Source organism: Canis lupus, chromosome 9 (genome assembly GCF_011100685.1).
Source record: "Canis lupus familiaris isolate Mischka breed German Shepherd chromosome 9, alternate assembly UU_Cfam_GSD_1.0, whole genome shotgun sequence".
Taxonomy (NCBI): Eukaryota; Metazoa; Chordata; class Mammalia; order Carnivora; family Canidae; genus Canis; species Canis lupus.
The window spans coordinates 33,568,155-33,583,668 of record NC_049230.1 but is presented as its reverse complement, the minus strand read 5'-3'; the positions used below and the strand labels follow the sequence as shown (position 1 = coordinate 33,583,668).

The 15,514-nt window shown below is 36.3% G+C and overlaps 1 protein-coding gene across 10 annotated transcripts in view; it reads left to right on the top strand.

The window, feature by feature from the left end:
* The window catches only part of TRIM37 (tripartite motif containing 37), a 240,514-nt gene that overhangs the window by 70,949 nt on the left and 154,051 nt on the right, over positions 1 to 15,514 (top strand). For all 10 annotated transcript variants that reach the window (XM_038547934.1, XM_038547938.1, XM_038547931.1 and 7 more), the window contains 2 exons: positions 3,748 to 3,833; positions 12,076 to 12,270. In XM_038547934.1, the coding sequence (XP_038403862.1) occupies positions 3,748 to 3,833; positions 12,076 to 12,270 (281 nt within the window). The remainder of the gene's footprint in view (positions 1 to 3,747; positions 3,834 to 12,075; positions 12,271 to 15,514) is intronic.

Below are 15,514 nucleotides of genomic sequence, written 5' to 3'. Positions count from 1 at the left end.
AGCCCAATGTAGGACTCGATCCCAGGAATTTGAGATCATACCCTGAGCCAAAGGCAGACGCTTAACTGTTGAGCCACCCAGGCATCCTGGTTAGGAGTTTTTTGATTATGGATTCAATTTCTTTGCCCGGTAATCAGTCTGTTCAAATTTTCTGTTTCTTCTTGTTTCAATTTTGGAAGGTTATATGTTTCTAGGAATTTATCCATTTCTTCTTGGTTGCTCAATTTGTTGACATGTGATTTTTTTTATAATACTCTCCAAAAATTGTATTTATGTCACCTTTATTGTTATTTCTCTTCTCTCATTTCTGATTTTATTTTATGTATGTATTTATTTTAAGTTGGTTCTACACCCAAGCTGGGACTTGAACTCACAACCCTTGCATGGGCTCAATAGTCGCATTCACTACTGACTCAGCCAGCCAGGTGGCCTTTGTGATTTTATTTGGGATATTTTCTCTTATTTTCTTGATAAATCTGACTATAGGTTTATCAGTTTTACTGATTTTTTTTTTTTTTCAGAGAATCCGCTCCTCATTTCATTGCTCTGTTCTATTAATTTTTAGTTTCTACATAATTTATTTCTGCTCTTAGTTTTATTTCCTTTCCTCTGCTGGTTTAAGTTTTGTTTGTTGTTCTTTTTCTGACCCCTTTAGGTGTAAGGTTAGGTTGTTCATTTAAGATTTTCCTTGCTTTTGGGATCCCTGGGTGGCGCAGCGGTTTGGCGCCTGCCTTTGGCCCAGGGCGCGATCCTGGAGACCCGGAATCGAATCCCACATAGGGCTCCCGGTGCATGGAGCCTGCTTCTCCCTCTGCCTATGTCTCTGCCTCTCTTTCTCTCTCTGTGTGACTATCATAAATAAATAAAAAAATTAAAAAAAAAAAAGATTTTCCTTGCTTTTGAGGTGGATCTGAAGTGCTATAAACTTCCTTCTTAGAACTGCTTTTGCTATGTCCCAGAAGTTTTGAACTATTGTGTTTTCATGTTCATTTGTTTCTATAATTTCTTCTCTTATTTCCTGGTTGATCCATTCATTGTTTAGTAGCATGTTATTTAACCTCCATGTATTTGTGCTCTTTCCAGATTTTTTGGGGGGGTTGACTTCAAGTTTCATAGTGTTTTGGTCAGAAAAGATGCTTGCTGTGACTGATCTTTTGGAATTTGTTGAGGCTTGTTTTGTAGTCTAGTATGTGATCTATTCTGGAGAATGTGGACTTAAAAAGAATGTGTATTCTGTTTTAGGATGGAATGTTCTGAATATATCTGTTAAATTCCTCTCATCCAGTGTGTCATTCAAGGCCATTGTTTCCTTGTTGATATTCTGTTTGGATGATTTTTCCATTGATGTAAGTGGGATGTTAAAGTCCTCTACTGTTCTGGTATTATTATCGATTAGTTCCTTTATTTCTGTTTATTAACTGTTTCATATGTTTAGGTGCTCTTATGTTGGGTGCACAAATATTCATTAATAGTTCTTTGCTCGTTGGCTTGTCCCTTTTATTACTATAACTGTTCTTCTTTGTCTTTTTGACAGTCTTTGTTTTGTTTTAAGAAAGAGCGAGACAGGGTGAGGGAGCAGAGAGAGAGAATCTTAAGCAAGCTGTACACCCATCATGGAGCCAGATATAGGACTCAATGAGTCAACCTGGAGCTCTGTCTCTTGATTCTGTTTCCTATGATCAGAGAGATCATGACCTGAGCTGAAATGAAGATTCGGATGCTTAACGAACTGAGCCATTAAGCACCCCTTACTGGGTGCTTTATATATCTTGTCTAAGTTCACTGGCTGGAGTGTCCAATAGAATGTTGAATAGAACTAGTGAGAGTGGACATCCTTATCTTATTCCTGATCTTAGAGGGAAACTACACCATTAAGTATGCTGTTAGATGTGAGTTTTTTATAGATGCTCTTCATCTGGTTGAGGGAGTTCCCTTCTATTCCTTGTTTGTTGAATGCTTTTATGGTGATTTGTTAGATTTTGTCAAATTCTTTTTGTGTTATCTATTCAGATGATTATAATTTTTTTTTATTCTGTTAGTATGATATTTAACTGATTTTTGGATTTTAATCCAACTTTGCATTCCTGAAGTAAATCCCATTCTGCAATGATGTGTAATTCTTTTTATCTTTTTTCTGGATTTTGTTTGAAAGTATTTTTTTTTTTATGCTGTATATTTCTCTGTGGCTATTTTTCAGCCTTTTTCCTCCCCCAGGGAAATATCTCAGAGCTCTAAACCTAGAGTGAGGACAAAAGTGTGATGATTTCTCCTGTTTTAGTAGAGAACCAGTAGGGGTGGACGAGTTAGGGATATACCCTGAGATCTTTTTAGCTTGTCTTCTCATACCTAGAACCTCTGTTTATGAATGACTTGGGACATAATGATTCAGGCCCCACTATTCTTATTATGCTGCGCTCAAGGTGGGGCCTTGGATCTGATTGGAAGAAAAGTATCCCCATACTTGACCACATTTATCCACTTTAGTCTCAGCAACTGTTAGCGAGGGGGAGGATGAGAAATGCTTGTGTTTTACCCCTCCTGGGAATGTAGCCTTCTATTGGAAGGCCTGTGTTCTTGGCTGCACTAGTCTGGAGTAGAATTTCTATATCCAGAAATTGGATACAGAATTGAGAGGGGAAGGAGCAAGTGGTCCTTTTGTTAAGTACCTCAAACTCAACTTTTTTTTTTTTTTTACCAGATTTTAACACATTTTCTTGATGAGTTTTTTCATTTTCTATGTGCTCTTAGAACCATTTCCAGAGTCTGTAGATGATTGTTGTAAAAATAACTTTTACCAATGTCAGTGGAGCAGGTCTGCAGAGCTCATTAAGCTGGGAGTTGATCTTGTGACTTCTTTATATACCCCAAACTAGCACTCATTAGAGCTCTTCCATAATAGTACTTTGTCATTACAATAAGGTAATAGTGGATGTCTGACTGGGTCAGTTGGTAGAGCATGTGACTCTTGATCTTGGGGTTGTGAGTTCAAGCTCCACAATGGGCGTAGAACTTACTTTAAATAAATAAGTAAATAAAAACTTTTTAAATTAAAAATTAAAGAAGGTAATAGTGTTTTTTGATAGGAGAGACTTTGTGAAGACTTTGGTAGGAAGCAACACCCTCTTTCTGAAATAACATTTTAAGATAATAGTAGGGTCTTTTTTTTTAAGGTTTTATTTATTCATTTGCAATAAAGTGAGTGCAAGCAGGGGTGGTCAGAGAGAGAGGAAGAAGACTCCCTGCTGGGCAGCGATCCTAACTTGCTCCATCCTGGGACCCTGAGATCATGACTTGAGTCCAAGGCAGACACTTAACTAACTGAGCTTCCCAGGTGCCCCAAGAAAATAGTATTTAATCGTATATAATAATTTGATCATCTTTTCTTTTTGAACCTTAAAATGTCATTTTAAGCCCAATTTCTTACGACTTAGATTTGTATTAATAGTTTGAAGCTATAGTTCTTTGAAGCTATAGTTTCTTCTGCTAACAATGATTCTCAGATTTTCTATTTTAAAAATTAAATGTTGCCAACGCGTCTTGGTATTTTTAAAAAGTAGTCTGAACATTAACACTACCAATACGTATGATAATGACAAAAGCCTCTTTCCTCATTTTTGTATTGAGAATTATATCCTAGTTTACAGGAGAAAGAAAGCTATGCACTACTGTTATGACATTCGTTCAGGTGTGACAAATAATGTTAATTGTCCCTACTCTGTAGGAATAATGAATTTTGTATATTCTTAGGTCTGGAGAAAATGATGTGGAATACAACAACATGGAATTAGAAGAGGGAGAACTTATGGAAGATGCAGCTGCTGCAGGACCATCAGGTACAGAGGCCAAGGAAGATGCACAAGCTGTTCTGTCTTCTCTTTTTTCTTCTCTGATTGTCTCATATTTTAATATATGTCAGCCACTGGTCTACATGGCTAGTGGTATTGGAAGTGCTATATTATAAATATATATATGTTAGAGTATATTTGAAACCTGTAATAACAGCAAACATTTGGTAAGTGTTCTTATGTACCAGGCATTGTGCAAGAACACTTCATGTATACCTTATCTCATTAACTTAAAACATTCTGTGAGATAGATTTTAATATTTTCTGCTTTTTATAGCTATACAAACTGATATGTAGAGAAATTTAAGCAATTTGCTGTCATTCACAATTTAGTAAATCAAAAAGAGGTATTAGTGTTTTGGGTTTGTCTGAATCCAAGGCTCATGGTTTTCTCTACAATGATATACTATCCCTTTTATGATGTATAAGTCCTGTTTGTATATCTAATTTGACTGTAGAATAATATGAATAGATTCATGGAATGTGGCTTACAAAGGACCTTTTTTTTTTTTTTAAGATTTATTTATTTATTTGACAGTGTGTGCACACACACACACACGGGGGAAGGGGTAGTTAGAGGGAGAGAATCCCAAGCGGACTCTCCACCAAGCACCGAGACTGACATAGGGCTCGATACCATGATCCTGAGATCATGATCCTAAGCCTAAACCATGTTTCAGACACTTAACTAAATCACCCAGGCACCTCACAAAGGACCTTTTGAGAGCTCATCTTATTCATGGAAAAACTTGGGGTTTAATTGCCTAGATCATATAAATAGTTGTTGGTAGAACCAGACTAGAACTTCACATCATCTTTTTCTTGGACTCCATTTTTTGCTAGTCCACACTGCTCCTCTTGGGATGAAGTGACTCAAATACTGCTTGTTTTTTTTGTGTGTGTTCTTAGACCTGTTTAATTAAGCGTGCAAATCTTGAGTAGAAGAATATAAGATGCTTTGTACTGCTTCTGCTTTATTGATGTTGCCCTTGGTACAAACACTGGCATATTTATAACATGTTTGGATCACTGAAGGCCTCAGCATTTCAACTTCCACCCATGCTTTTTATTCTTCCTACTTCTCACTTTATTCTAGGTGATCTCACTTATACCTGTATTTCAGTTCTGTCTATATACTGATTACTCTTCAAGTTCTATCTCTAGCCTTTATTTTTCACATGACTTCCAGACCCATGTACCAGTCTGGTTTTGATGTTACCAGACTCAGCATCTTGCAAACAGAAATCATTATCTTTTTATCTGTCTGCCTGCCTGTCAGTAATAGCTCATCATCTTAGTGATTGATCATGTTAATTATTCTTCATATTTTCCTCTAGCTCAAACTCTGCCTTTAATACATTACCCAGATCTGTTGATCCTGCCTCCTCAACAGTACATGAATTCGTTTATTACTTCCCATTCCTTTGCTGTTCCTACTCTAGGCCACTTTCTTTCAAAACAGCCTCCCCTCTGGGTTCCTTGTATTGTTCCTTTCCATTCTGTTTTCCCATAGCATGAGTTCAGAATGAGTTGTTTTTTCCCTTCAAATTTATATCTGATCATGTCACTTCTCTACTTTAAAACCCTTTATTGGATTCCATTAACTTACAGGATAAAGCCAAGTTTGCTAATGGTACAGAAGGCCTTTCATATGATGGCTCCTACTCACTTCTTTAGCCTTACCTCTCTCATACTTTCCTGTATCACTTTTCAGCCCAAAGGAACTTCTTTAATCTTCTCAAATGTGCTTCCCAACATGTTCCTTCTATCTTCTCATACCAGGCATAGTCAACTCCTATTCCTTTTTCATTTTAGCTTGCATTTATTCCTGGAAGCCCTCCTCAGCTGTGTGTCCTTGCTCTCTTTTTCTGCTCTCTCAAATTAACCTATTAGAATAAATATTAAACAATATTATAATTGCTTATTTAGCTACCTATTTTCCCCTTTATCTCTGAGCTTCATGAAGCTCTGGGCCAAGAAATAATGTACATCTTAATTTTGTATCCTGACATTTAACACAATATGGTAACGGATCATTTAATATTTTTCAGATAAATATTGAGTGAATACACTTTGTTTTACTAAGTGCTAAGTGTAATTTTCAAAGTTTGAAATGTATAGAAAAATTCAGAAGCTCTCTTGGTATAAAATGAAGATGGGTGGACTGAGTCAAGGTTACTGAATATTTTTCAACCTTGCAGGGTGTTTTTTCTTAGTTAAATCTATCATTTCCTCTCAAACCATATTATAGGGAAATTTGAAACATTTTTACACATACTGGGTAATGGGTAAATAAAAGTTTATATTTTAATTTATTCATTCATCCACCAGACATTTATTGGATACTTACCTGGAACTGTGTCCTGTTTTACTATCTGGAAGACATCTCTGTTACACTTATGTTCTGCAATTCTGAAATTATTAATCCAATAAATAGTTTTAAAGACCTGTTATAATCCAGATGCTAAGTTGTGGGTGCTGAGGATATAATAGTGAAATATACCCAGTTAATTTTTATTTTGTGCTTTTGGGAATTTTAAATATTTGGTAGACATTTCTTGAATGCCTTCCCTATATCAAGATTTCTGGAAAATACAATGAAAAAGACTTAAGTAATTTATAATCTACCCGTGAATAAATACACGAACACATTGCTAAAAGGTGTAAGACAGTACACATACAAAAGAATTGCAAATTTCTTTAGATACTGCCTCTTCAGGAGGTGGAACATAACTCCCTACCCTTAAATGTGGGCTGTGCTTAGTGACTTGCTTTCATGATAATAGTCCAGAAAGGGAAAAAGTAACTTTATACCAGAGAAATCTGGCAAACTTTATTTTAGCCATTGTTGTCATATTTAACATCATCCATGTTGTCATGTTGATAGCATGTACCCTTGTTATGATTTGTTGAGGATGGTACTTTACACCTGTGATGTTGTCCTCCCCAAAACCCATAAACACAGTCTAACCATGAGAAAAACACCACGTGAACCCTAGTTGTAGGACATTTTACAAAATATGTCACTAATACTTTTTAAAACTGTCAGTATCATTACAAGCAAGAGAATTCTGAGGAACTGCCCCAGACCAGACGAACCTAAAGAGAAATGATCATCTAGATATAATTTGATGTTCTGGATGCCACCCTGGGACATAAGAAATACATTAGGGAAAGATGAATGAAATCTGAATTAAGTACAGAATTTATTAGTTAATATATCAGTATTAGTTCATTAGTTATGATAAATGTACCATAGTGATGAAAGCTGTTGACTGTGCAGAAAGTGTGTCGTGGAATTTACAGGCATGCTCTGGATTATCTTTGCACCTTTTGTAGAAACCTAAAACTACTATAAAATGAAAAGTTTTAATATATAAAAAAGATGATAAAAGCTAAATTAAGGGTGAAGTTGGGCTGAGTGTGGAATGAATTATTACATGTAAATTAGAGAGGGTCCATTTCAAGCCTGTTGTGGTTTATATTTCACAACCACACTATCATCTAAAGAATTATGTCAATGAAGATATTTAGTTGTCCATTATGTAGAAAATTTCTCTTATACAGAAGCTAGGTATGAAGTAAAATAATACATATATTTTTAAGATTTTATTTATTCATGAGAGAGAGACAGAGACATAGGCGGAGGGAAAAGCAGGTTCCCTGCAGGGAGCCTGATGTGGGACTCGATCCCAGGACCCCAGGATCACGACCTAGCCGAAGTGAAGGCAGATGCTCAACCACTGACTACCCAGGTGTCCCTGCAGTAAAGTAATATTTATTTAATTTCAATATATAGGTTATATTAAATAAGGCTATATAGCTTGAAGTAATTATTTAATGACTCAGGTGCCTCTTCAAGAATTGCTTTTAGTTTATTGAGTTATTTTCATTTAGTTACAAGAGAACACTTAAAATCATGTGTTGAAAAAGTATCATTCTGAATAAAAAGTATCATTCTAAAAATATCATTCTTAATCTATAACATTAGCTAGTATTCAAACAACACTAACTGATTAACTTTTCCTTTAAGTATAATTAAATTTGTGCAAATTTATAGGATGCATTTTTCTACATTTCGATTTCTTTTGCAGGTAGTAACCATGGGTATGTGGGTGCCAGTAGCAGAACGTCAAAGATATTAAATAGTAGAATTTGTAGGACTTAGGAGTCTGACTGGATGGGATGGATTTGGTGGGTGTGTGGGGATGATTCCTTAAGGCTTCTGGGTTAGGCTGGGCTCTTACAGAAGATAGTCCAGGAACAGAACATAATTTATTCAGTTTGATCTGTGTTGATTGCAAGAAACCTGTAGGACTAATTAGAAGATCTCAGGTATGTAGTCTGGTCTAGAAAGATACATTGATTTTTTTTTTCCAAACAACATGTCTTATTAATCAGAATAAATAAAAAATTCACAAAAGACTTTCTGTAGTATATAAAGAACTTCTGTAAATCAACAGGAAAAAGATAAGACTACCTTCTAGGAAAAAAAGGACAAAAGACTGGAATAAACACTTCATTGAGGAGGCTGTCCACATGGCCAGTGCACATTTTAAAAAGTACTTAGCCTCTTTCATCAGAGAAATACAAATTGATGATGTGTCCCACTGTGGACCTCTCAAGTTTATTTATCTTAAATAGAGTTTGTTGAGCTAAGCTTCTTGGATGTGTTAGATTAATATTTTTCTCATCATATGGTGGAAATTTTCAATCATTTTTCTTTCATTCATGTTCTTTCTCTTTGCTCTTCTGTGACTCCCATTATATATATGTTGGTACATTTGATGAGATCCCACAGATCTCGGAGACTCTTCATTTTTCTTTATTTTTTTTGGTAAGTGCCAAATAAAAGCCCAATAAGATACCATTGCACACACACTGTAGCAGCTAATATATAAAAATATTTTTTAAACTGGCAATACTAAATGTTGAAAACATGTAGAGAGACGAAAACTCTCATATCTTGCCAGTAGGAATGAAAATTGATACCACAACTTTGGAAAACTGTTGGGCAATATGTGTTTAAGATGAACATACACATACCTTTGTGTGAGCCAAGGCTAGTGAGTAGATTTTTTATAAGAGTATTTAGGGCAGCATCATTCTTTTTTAGGTATTGTCATTGTGTCTCTATGTGTATGTTTTTTAACTTAAGAAAAATAAATATAGGGATGCCTGGGTAGCTCAGCGGTTGAGTGTCTGCCTTTGGCTCCAGGTATGATCCTGGGGTCTGGGATTGGGTCCTGCATTGGGCTTCTTGTGGGGAGCCTTCTCACTCTGCCTGTGTCTCTGCCTCTGTCTCTCATGAATAAATAAATAAAATCTTTAAAAAAGAAAAAGAAATGCAGTTTATAACCAAGTAAAGGATGTGAGAAAGCTGGTTTAGAACTAGACTGTGTAGGACCTTGAATGTCATGCTCCTGCACACAGGCACTATGATAAAATGAGGAACTTCAGTAGATCAGTGTGACATTTTAGCAAGGGCATAGCTCAAGAGGTGGGGGACCTGTCATTGATACATTTACTTTTTTATGAGTTTTATATTTTTTTCATGTGACCTTCAAGAGCAGTTTATCTACTGAGAAATTCAGTAGCTTTATTCTTAGCAGCCAAAGACTGGAAGCAACCCAGATTCTTCACATATAGAATAAAGAAGGAAATTGGGATATATTAATATATGGGATGCCACCCAGCAATAATGTAAATGAATAAACTGCTACATACAGCAGTATAGATGAATCTCATGAATATAATGTTGAACAAACAAGCAGGATATTAGAGTACATACTATCATTTCATTTATATAAAGTTCAAAACCAGGCAAAATTTTTCTATGGTATTTAATTCAGGATGGTTACCTTTGGAGAGGAAAGTTAGCAATTTTAGGAGACATGGGATTTGGGGGTCACTGGTACTTTGTGAACATTTATTAGGCTGTATACTTTGTATTGAGACAGACCTATATATACAACATCCAGAACGATGGCAGTATCAGCTCTGAGAAAGGGAAACTGAAATAGATGCTCAAGTCTTTGATGCCTGTGGATAGTGAGTAGAAAGGATGGGAAGATGGGATGGAGGGAATAGCCAAAGGGCATAAACCACGAAAGAAAGGAGTTTTTGATCATTGATGAAGGCCTTGGAAGAGTATTGAGAAACAGGAATGTGCTAGTGTTAAATGGGTCCATGTAATGTGGAAAAATGAGCAACTTTTAATTTTTAAAGAAGAACCAGATACCAGGGCAGTAGCTACAATACACAGGGCCACTGAATAACTATTATCCAGTCGGAACCGCCTGGGCAGCTTTTTAGAAAAAAATTCTCAATCCCACTCCAGCATATTTCTCAGACATTTGTGGTGGAGCTAGCAATCTGTAATTTTAAAAACTCCTCCCAAATGCAGTTTGATTTGGAAACTTCCTAGTAAAGGAAAAGGGTTAAGATACAGTTTCAAGGTGGAGAGGGGATAGTGTTCTTTTTTTTTTTTTTTTTTTAAAGAGTTCAGCTTTTTCTTGAGCACATTACAAAGGTAATCAAAAAAGACCAAAGCGCATGTCATCATCAGATTCATCTGATTCTTCTTTCTTTGCTTCCACTTTCTTTTTTCGCCTTCTGTCCACAATTATATTTTATTCCTGTTGTGAATAGGGGTGTGTGTGTGTGTATGTGTGTGTGTGCGCGCGCGCGTGCGCGCTTGTTCCAGTTCCTTGCTTCCACTTTCTTTTCCTCAGCCAGGGCAGCAGTAATAGAGGGGCCACGACCTCCTGGTGTCCTAGTATCCACCAGCCTCTGCATTTCAAAAGAGGCTCCTGATGTTGACATAGGCCAGGGCCTTTGCAAACAACACTGGCCAGAAAGGTTCAACGTTTATACCAGATCCTTTATTTTTTGTATTTATTTATTTTAAAGATTTTATTTATTTATTCATGAGAGAGAGAGAGAGAGAAAGAGAGAGAGTGGCAGAGGGAGAAGCGGGCTCCATGCAGGGAGCCCGACATGGGACTCGATCCCAGGAATCCAGGATCACGCCCTGGGCCGAAGCAGGCGCTAAACCGCTGAGCCACACAGGGATTCCCATACCAGATCCTTTAATGAGGACATTGATCTTATCCTCCATGGATGTCACTTCATCATTGTTGCAGAATGAGGGCCAAGGTGCTGGTGAGCTCCTGGGTTGGAGGCTGTGGTGCACGTGAATGCTGAGTGGCACTGTCAGACGTGGTGCTAGTCCCCAGATGAAGTGAGAGCCTCACTCCAGTGTGGCCTTTCTTGGATGCACTGAGCACCTTTGTAGAGGTTGAGGGAAAGAGGAGTTTTCTGCTATATTTTAATAGGACTTTCAGGGGGTACCAAGTCTGGGAAGAAAAATTTGCAGTGGGATGATATCCTCAGAAGAGGAAGTTGGAAAAGGTGAGGATGTGAATATCGATGAAACACATAGAAATAAATAATTGGCTTGAAGCTTCGGAATGATTGGAATTTTTCTCCTGAGTTACTTCGTTCCAGATCTCTCGGAGAAATACTCATGAATAGTTAGGACCTGATTATTTTGTGTTATTTTTATATTACTTATTTTAAGACGTTACATGTAATATTTTAAAATTTTGAGTTTCTTTAGAATACATTTAAATAGTTTTCTTGAAGGAGGTCAGTTTAACCACCATTTCCATACCTAATATTTGCTAGTTATTGTATTAGGCACTAGAGAAAAATCAAGTGGCTTCTTTAGCTTAAGGAGCTTAGTGCAATATAGGTGATGGAGATAGGACACTGCTCACAGGTGTCAATACTGTGCATCAGTCTGAAAACTTGAGAAGATTACTGTTTTGGTGTCTAGTTCCTTGGAATCTGTGATACTGTGGAGATATATGTCTTTTAAGACCACCGGGTTATAGGACATACTCTCTTTCCTTCACCCTCATCCCCCTGATTATACATATTGTATATGCTACCACCTTTCTATTTCTAGGGCTGAGGATGGGATTGAAGGTTCTTCCTAAATTCTGGATAGTAATGAGTCCAGTGCTTAGTCACTGTGCTTATGTTCACCTCTCTGGCAATCTGGCTTCTCCTTTCCGCATCTCATCATGTTGTTACACCAACTCCTAAAAGATAGGTCCATAGACAAGTATTCAAACACACTAATTGATTTACTTTTCCCTTAAGTATAACTAAATTTGTGCAAATTCATTGCATGCATTTTTCTACATCTCTGTTTCTTTTGCAGGTAGTAATCATGGCTATGTGGGTGCCAGTAGCAGAATGTCAAGAAGAGCACATTTATGTTCTGCTGCTACCAGTAGTTTATTAGACATTGATCCATTAATTTTAATACATTTGTTGGACCTTAAGGACCGAAGTAGTATGGAGAATTTGTGGGGCTTACAGCGTCGCCCACCTGCTTCACTTTTGCAGCCCACAGGTAAAGTATTAACAATAATTTCTCCTTTTTCTGTGATTCTTGAAAAAAACTCTTGATTTTAATCCAAGTGTCTCATTTAAGTCTTGGAACACAGTATCTTTCTATAGTAAAATGATTTTTCATTATATGTCATAAAAATGATATATCAATCAAATTAATTTTTTGGTTGCTATTGTTAAATGACGTTTGGTACAATAATGTCATAATGCCTATTAGAATGTTTGTATATGATTTGGCATTGAGATTGTACCTGATTGACAGTTTGATTTATATAAAGTACTGTTGCCCTCTTTGTGAAGTTTTGCAGGACTCATGAATACCCTGACTTCTAAGTGGAACTGTGTCTAAACTGAATATAAAAAAATATGATTTCATGCTTTGATGTTCCGTAGCCTAAAAATGTATACCAGTTAGCATCAGTGTTGTATCTGCAAAGGTTATTAAAGAGAAATTACATCTGTGTCACTGTAATGTGATGCACACACACACACGATGTTTAGTCAAACCTGGACTTTTTTGAAACTCTTAGGCATAGTCATTTTGAACAGCTAAGAATTTATCTTTAAATGCCACATTTTAAAAACCATTTTTTAAGCTTTCTAAAATATACTCCATATTTTCCTACTCTCTTAAACAATAGTGTTACACAAATCAGATATCAGTGATTTAATACAGTGATCTTGATGCTGCTTTAAAGCAGCAAAACTCAAAAAAAAAAAAAAAACCAGCAAAACTCAGTTTTCAAAGTCTGAGACAGAGCTTCAGTGTAGAAAACAGAGCTGCTCTAGTTGGGGTTGGGGGTTATCTTAGAGCCTGAACTATTTAGGCTTCTTTCTAACGTATACTTCCTGGAAGTCTGAGTCTTTAATTTGAAATACTGTCTTCAATCATGTTATGAAATACTTGCCTTTTCTCTGTGATCCAAGTACATTTTATATTGTGCTTTTGTAAAAATTTATCACACTGTATATAATTTTATATTATTTTTCTGTGGTATTTTTATTATAAAAAATTGGAAAGTAAAGAAAATTACAAAGAAAATAAAAATCAGGGCAGCCCAGGTGGCTCAGCGGTTTAGCGCTTCAGCCCAGGGCCTGATCCTGGAGACCCGGGATCGAGTCCCACGTCAGGCTCCCTGCATGGAACCTGCTTCTCCCTCTGCTTGTGTCTCTGCCTGTCTCTCTCTCTCTCTCTCTCTCTCTCTCTCTCTCTCTCTTTCTTTCTCAATGTGTCTCTCATGAATAAATAAATAAAATCTTTCAAAAAAAAAAAAAGTCAACACTTAACCAACGGAGCTACTGAAGCGCCCCAAAGGAAATTTTTGCATTAGGTTTAAAACATCTCTATCCTTTAATCCTATAACTTCACTTCTAGGACTGTATCCCAAAGAGAAAACAGAGTTGTTTGAAAATATCCAACAATACGCTTACGTTTGAAAAATTCTAGTTTAGCCATGTATATTTTTATAGACAGGCAAAATCATGTTTTTGAAAAATATTCAATGTCATTAGAAAAATGAATGCAAACTGTTTACAGAATAAGATCTCAGTTATCTAAAAATTAGTTTTCTGTGTAAAATTAATATAAATGAAGTGACCTGAGTTTCAAATTCAAGTGTTCAGAATGCTGAACACAAGGAAGAGGGTAGTAGAGAGGAAGAGCAAGACTTTATAAACATCTTGAGTTTGACATGCCAGTGGGATATCAAGAGATGCTTAATAGACAGCTAAAAATTAAAAACTGGAATATAGGCAATTATTTGCCTAGGGAGTGAGGCAAAAGAGAGTTTTAAGAAAATTTTAACAAGAAAAGGGCTAGGGATATGATTTTGGTGAACATCTTTTTATTGTGTGTGTAGAAGATGAACAAGATCAAAGAGCCTTTGGAAGGGAGAGAAACCAAGGAAATGGAGTCATGAAAACCAGTTGAAGATAACCAGAGGATATTAGAAGCTAATGTTGCAGAAAGATCCAGCCTTTTTATTAAAATATTTACTTGGATTTCAATGTTCATTTTGGTTCTTTGCTTATTCTTCTCAATCTGTATTGAGAAAGAAATTCTCTTTTTTTCTTTCTTACTGCATGCTCTTTTTCTTATCTTACTGCATCAGCTAAGACTTCCAGTACAGTGTTGAGAAGGATTGGTGAAAGGGGACATATTTGCCTTTTCTGATCTTGGTGGGAAAGTTTCAGGCTTTTCACCATTAAGTGTGATGTTACCTGTAGGTTTTTCAAAGCTATTCTCGATCAAGTTGAGGATGTTTTCCTCTATTCCTAGTTTACTAAGAGCTGTTTGTTTTGTTTGTTTTTTAATTCATGAATAGATATTGGATTTTGTCAAATGCTTTTTCTGCATCTGTTGATACCATGTGAGGATTATATTTATTGATTTTCAAATGTCAAACCAGCCTTGCATACCTGGGATAAATCCCACTTAGTCGTGGTTTATAATTCTTTTTATACACTGTTACATTCAATTTGCTAATATTTTGTGGGAGGTTCTTGTATTTCTGTTCAGGAGAGATAGTGGTCTGTAGTTTTCTTGTGTTGTCTTTGGTTTTGATATGACAGCAGTATCTCATAGATTGAGTTTGAAGTATTCCTTCTACTTCTGTTCTTGGTGATAATGGAAAGTAGATATAGACCTCTTCATATTGTCTATTTCTTCGATTTTTGGCAGATTGACTTCTTATTTTTTTAATTTTTTAAAATTTATATTCAGTTAATTAACATATGATATATTTTTGGCTTCAGAGGTAGAGGTCAGTGATTCATCAGTCTTTCATAATACCCAAGTGCTCATTATGTCACATGCCCTCCTTAATGTTCATTACCCAATTACCTCATCACTCCTTGCCCTCCAGCAACCCTCAGTTTGTTTCCTATGATTAAGAGTCTCTTATGGTTTGTCTCCCCCTCTTATTTCATCTTGTTTTATTTTTCCCTCCTTTCCACTCTGCTCCTCTGTTTTGTTTCTTAAATTCCACATATGGGTGAAATCATACGATAATTGTCTTTCTCTGATTGGCTTAGTTCACTTAGCATAGTACCCTCTAGTTCCATCTACGTCATTGCAAATAGCAAGATTTCCAATGTGTGTATACACACACACACACACACACACCCCACATCTTCTCTATCCATTCATCTGTCACTGGACATCTGGGCTCTTTCCATAGTTTGACTATTGTAGGAATTGCTGCTATAAACATTGGGATGCAGATGTCCCTTTGGACCACTACTGT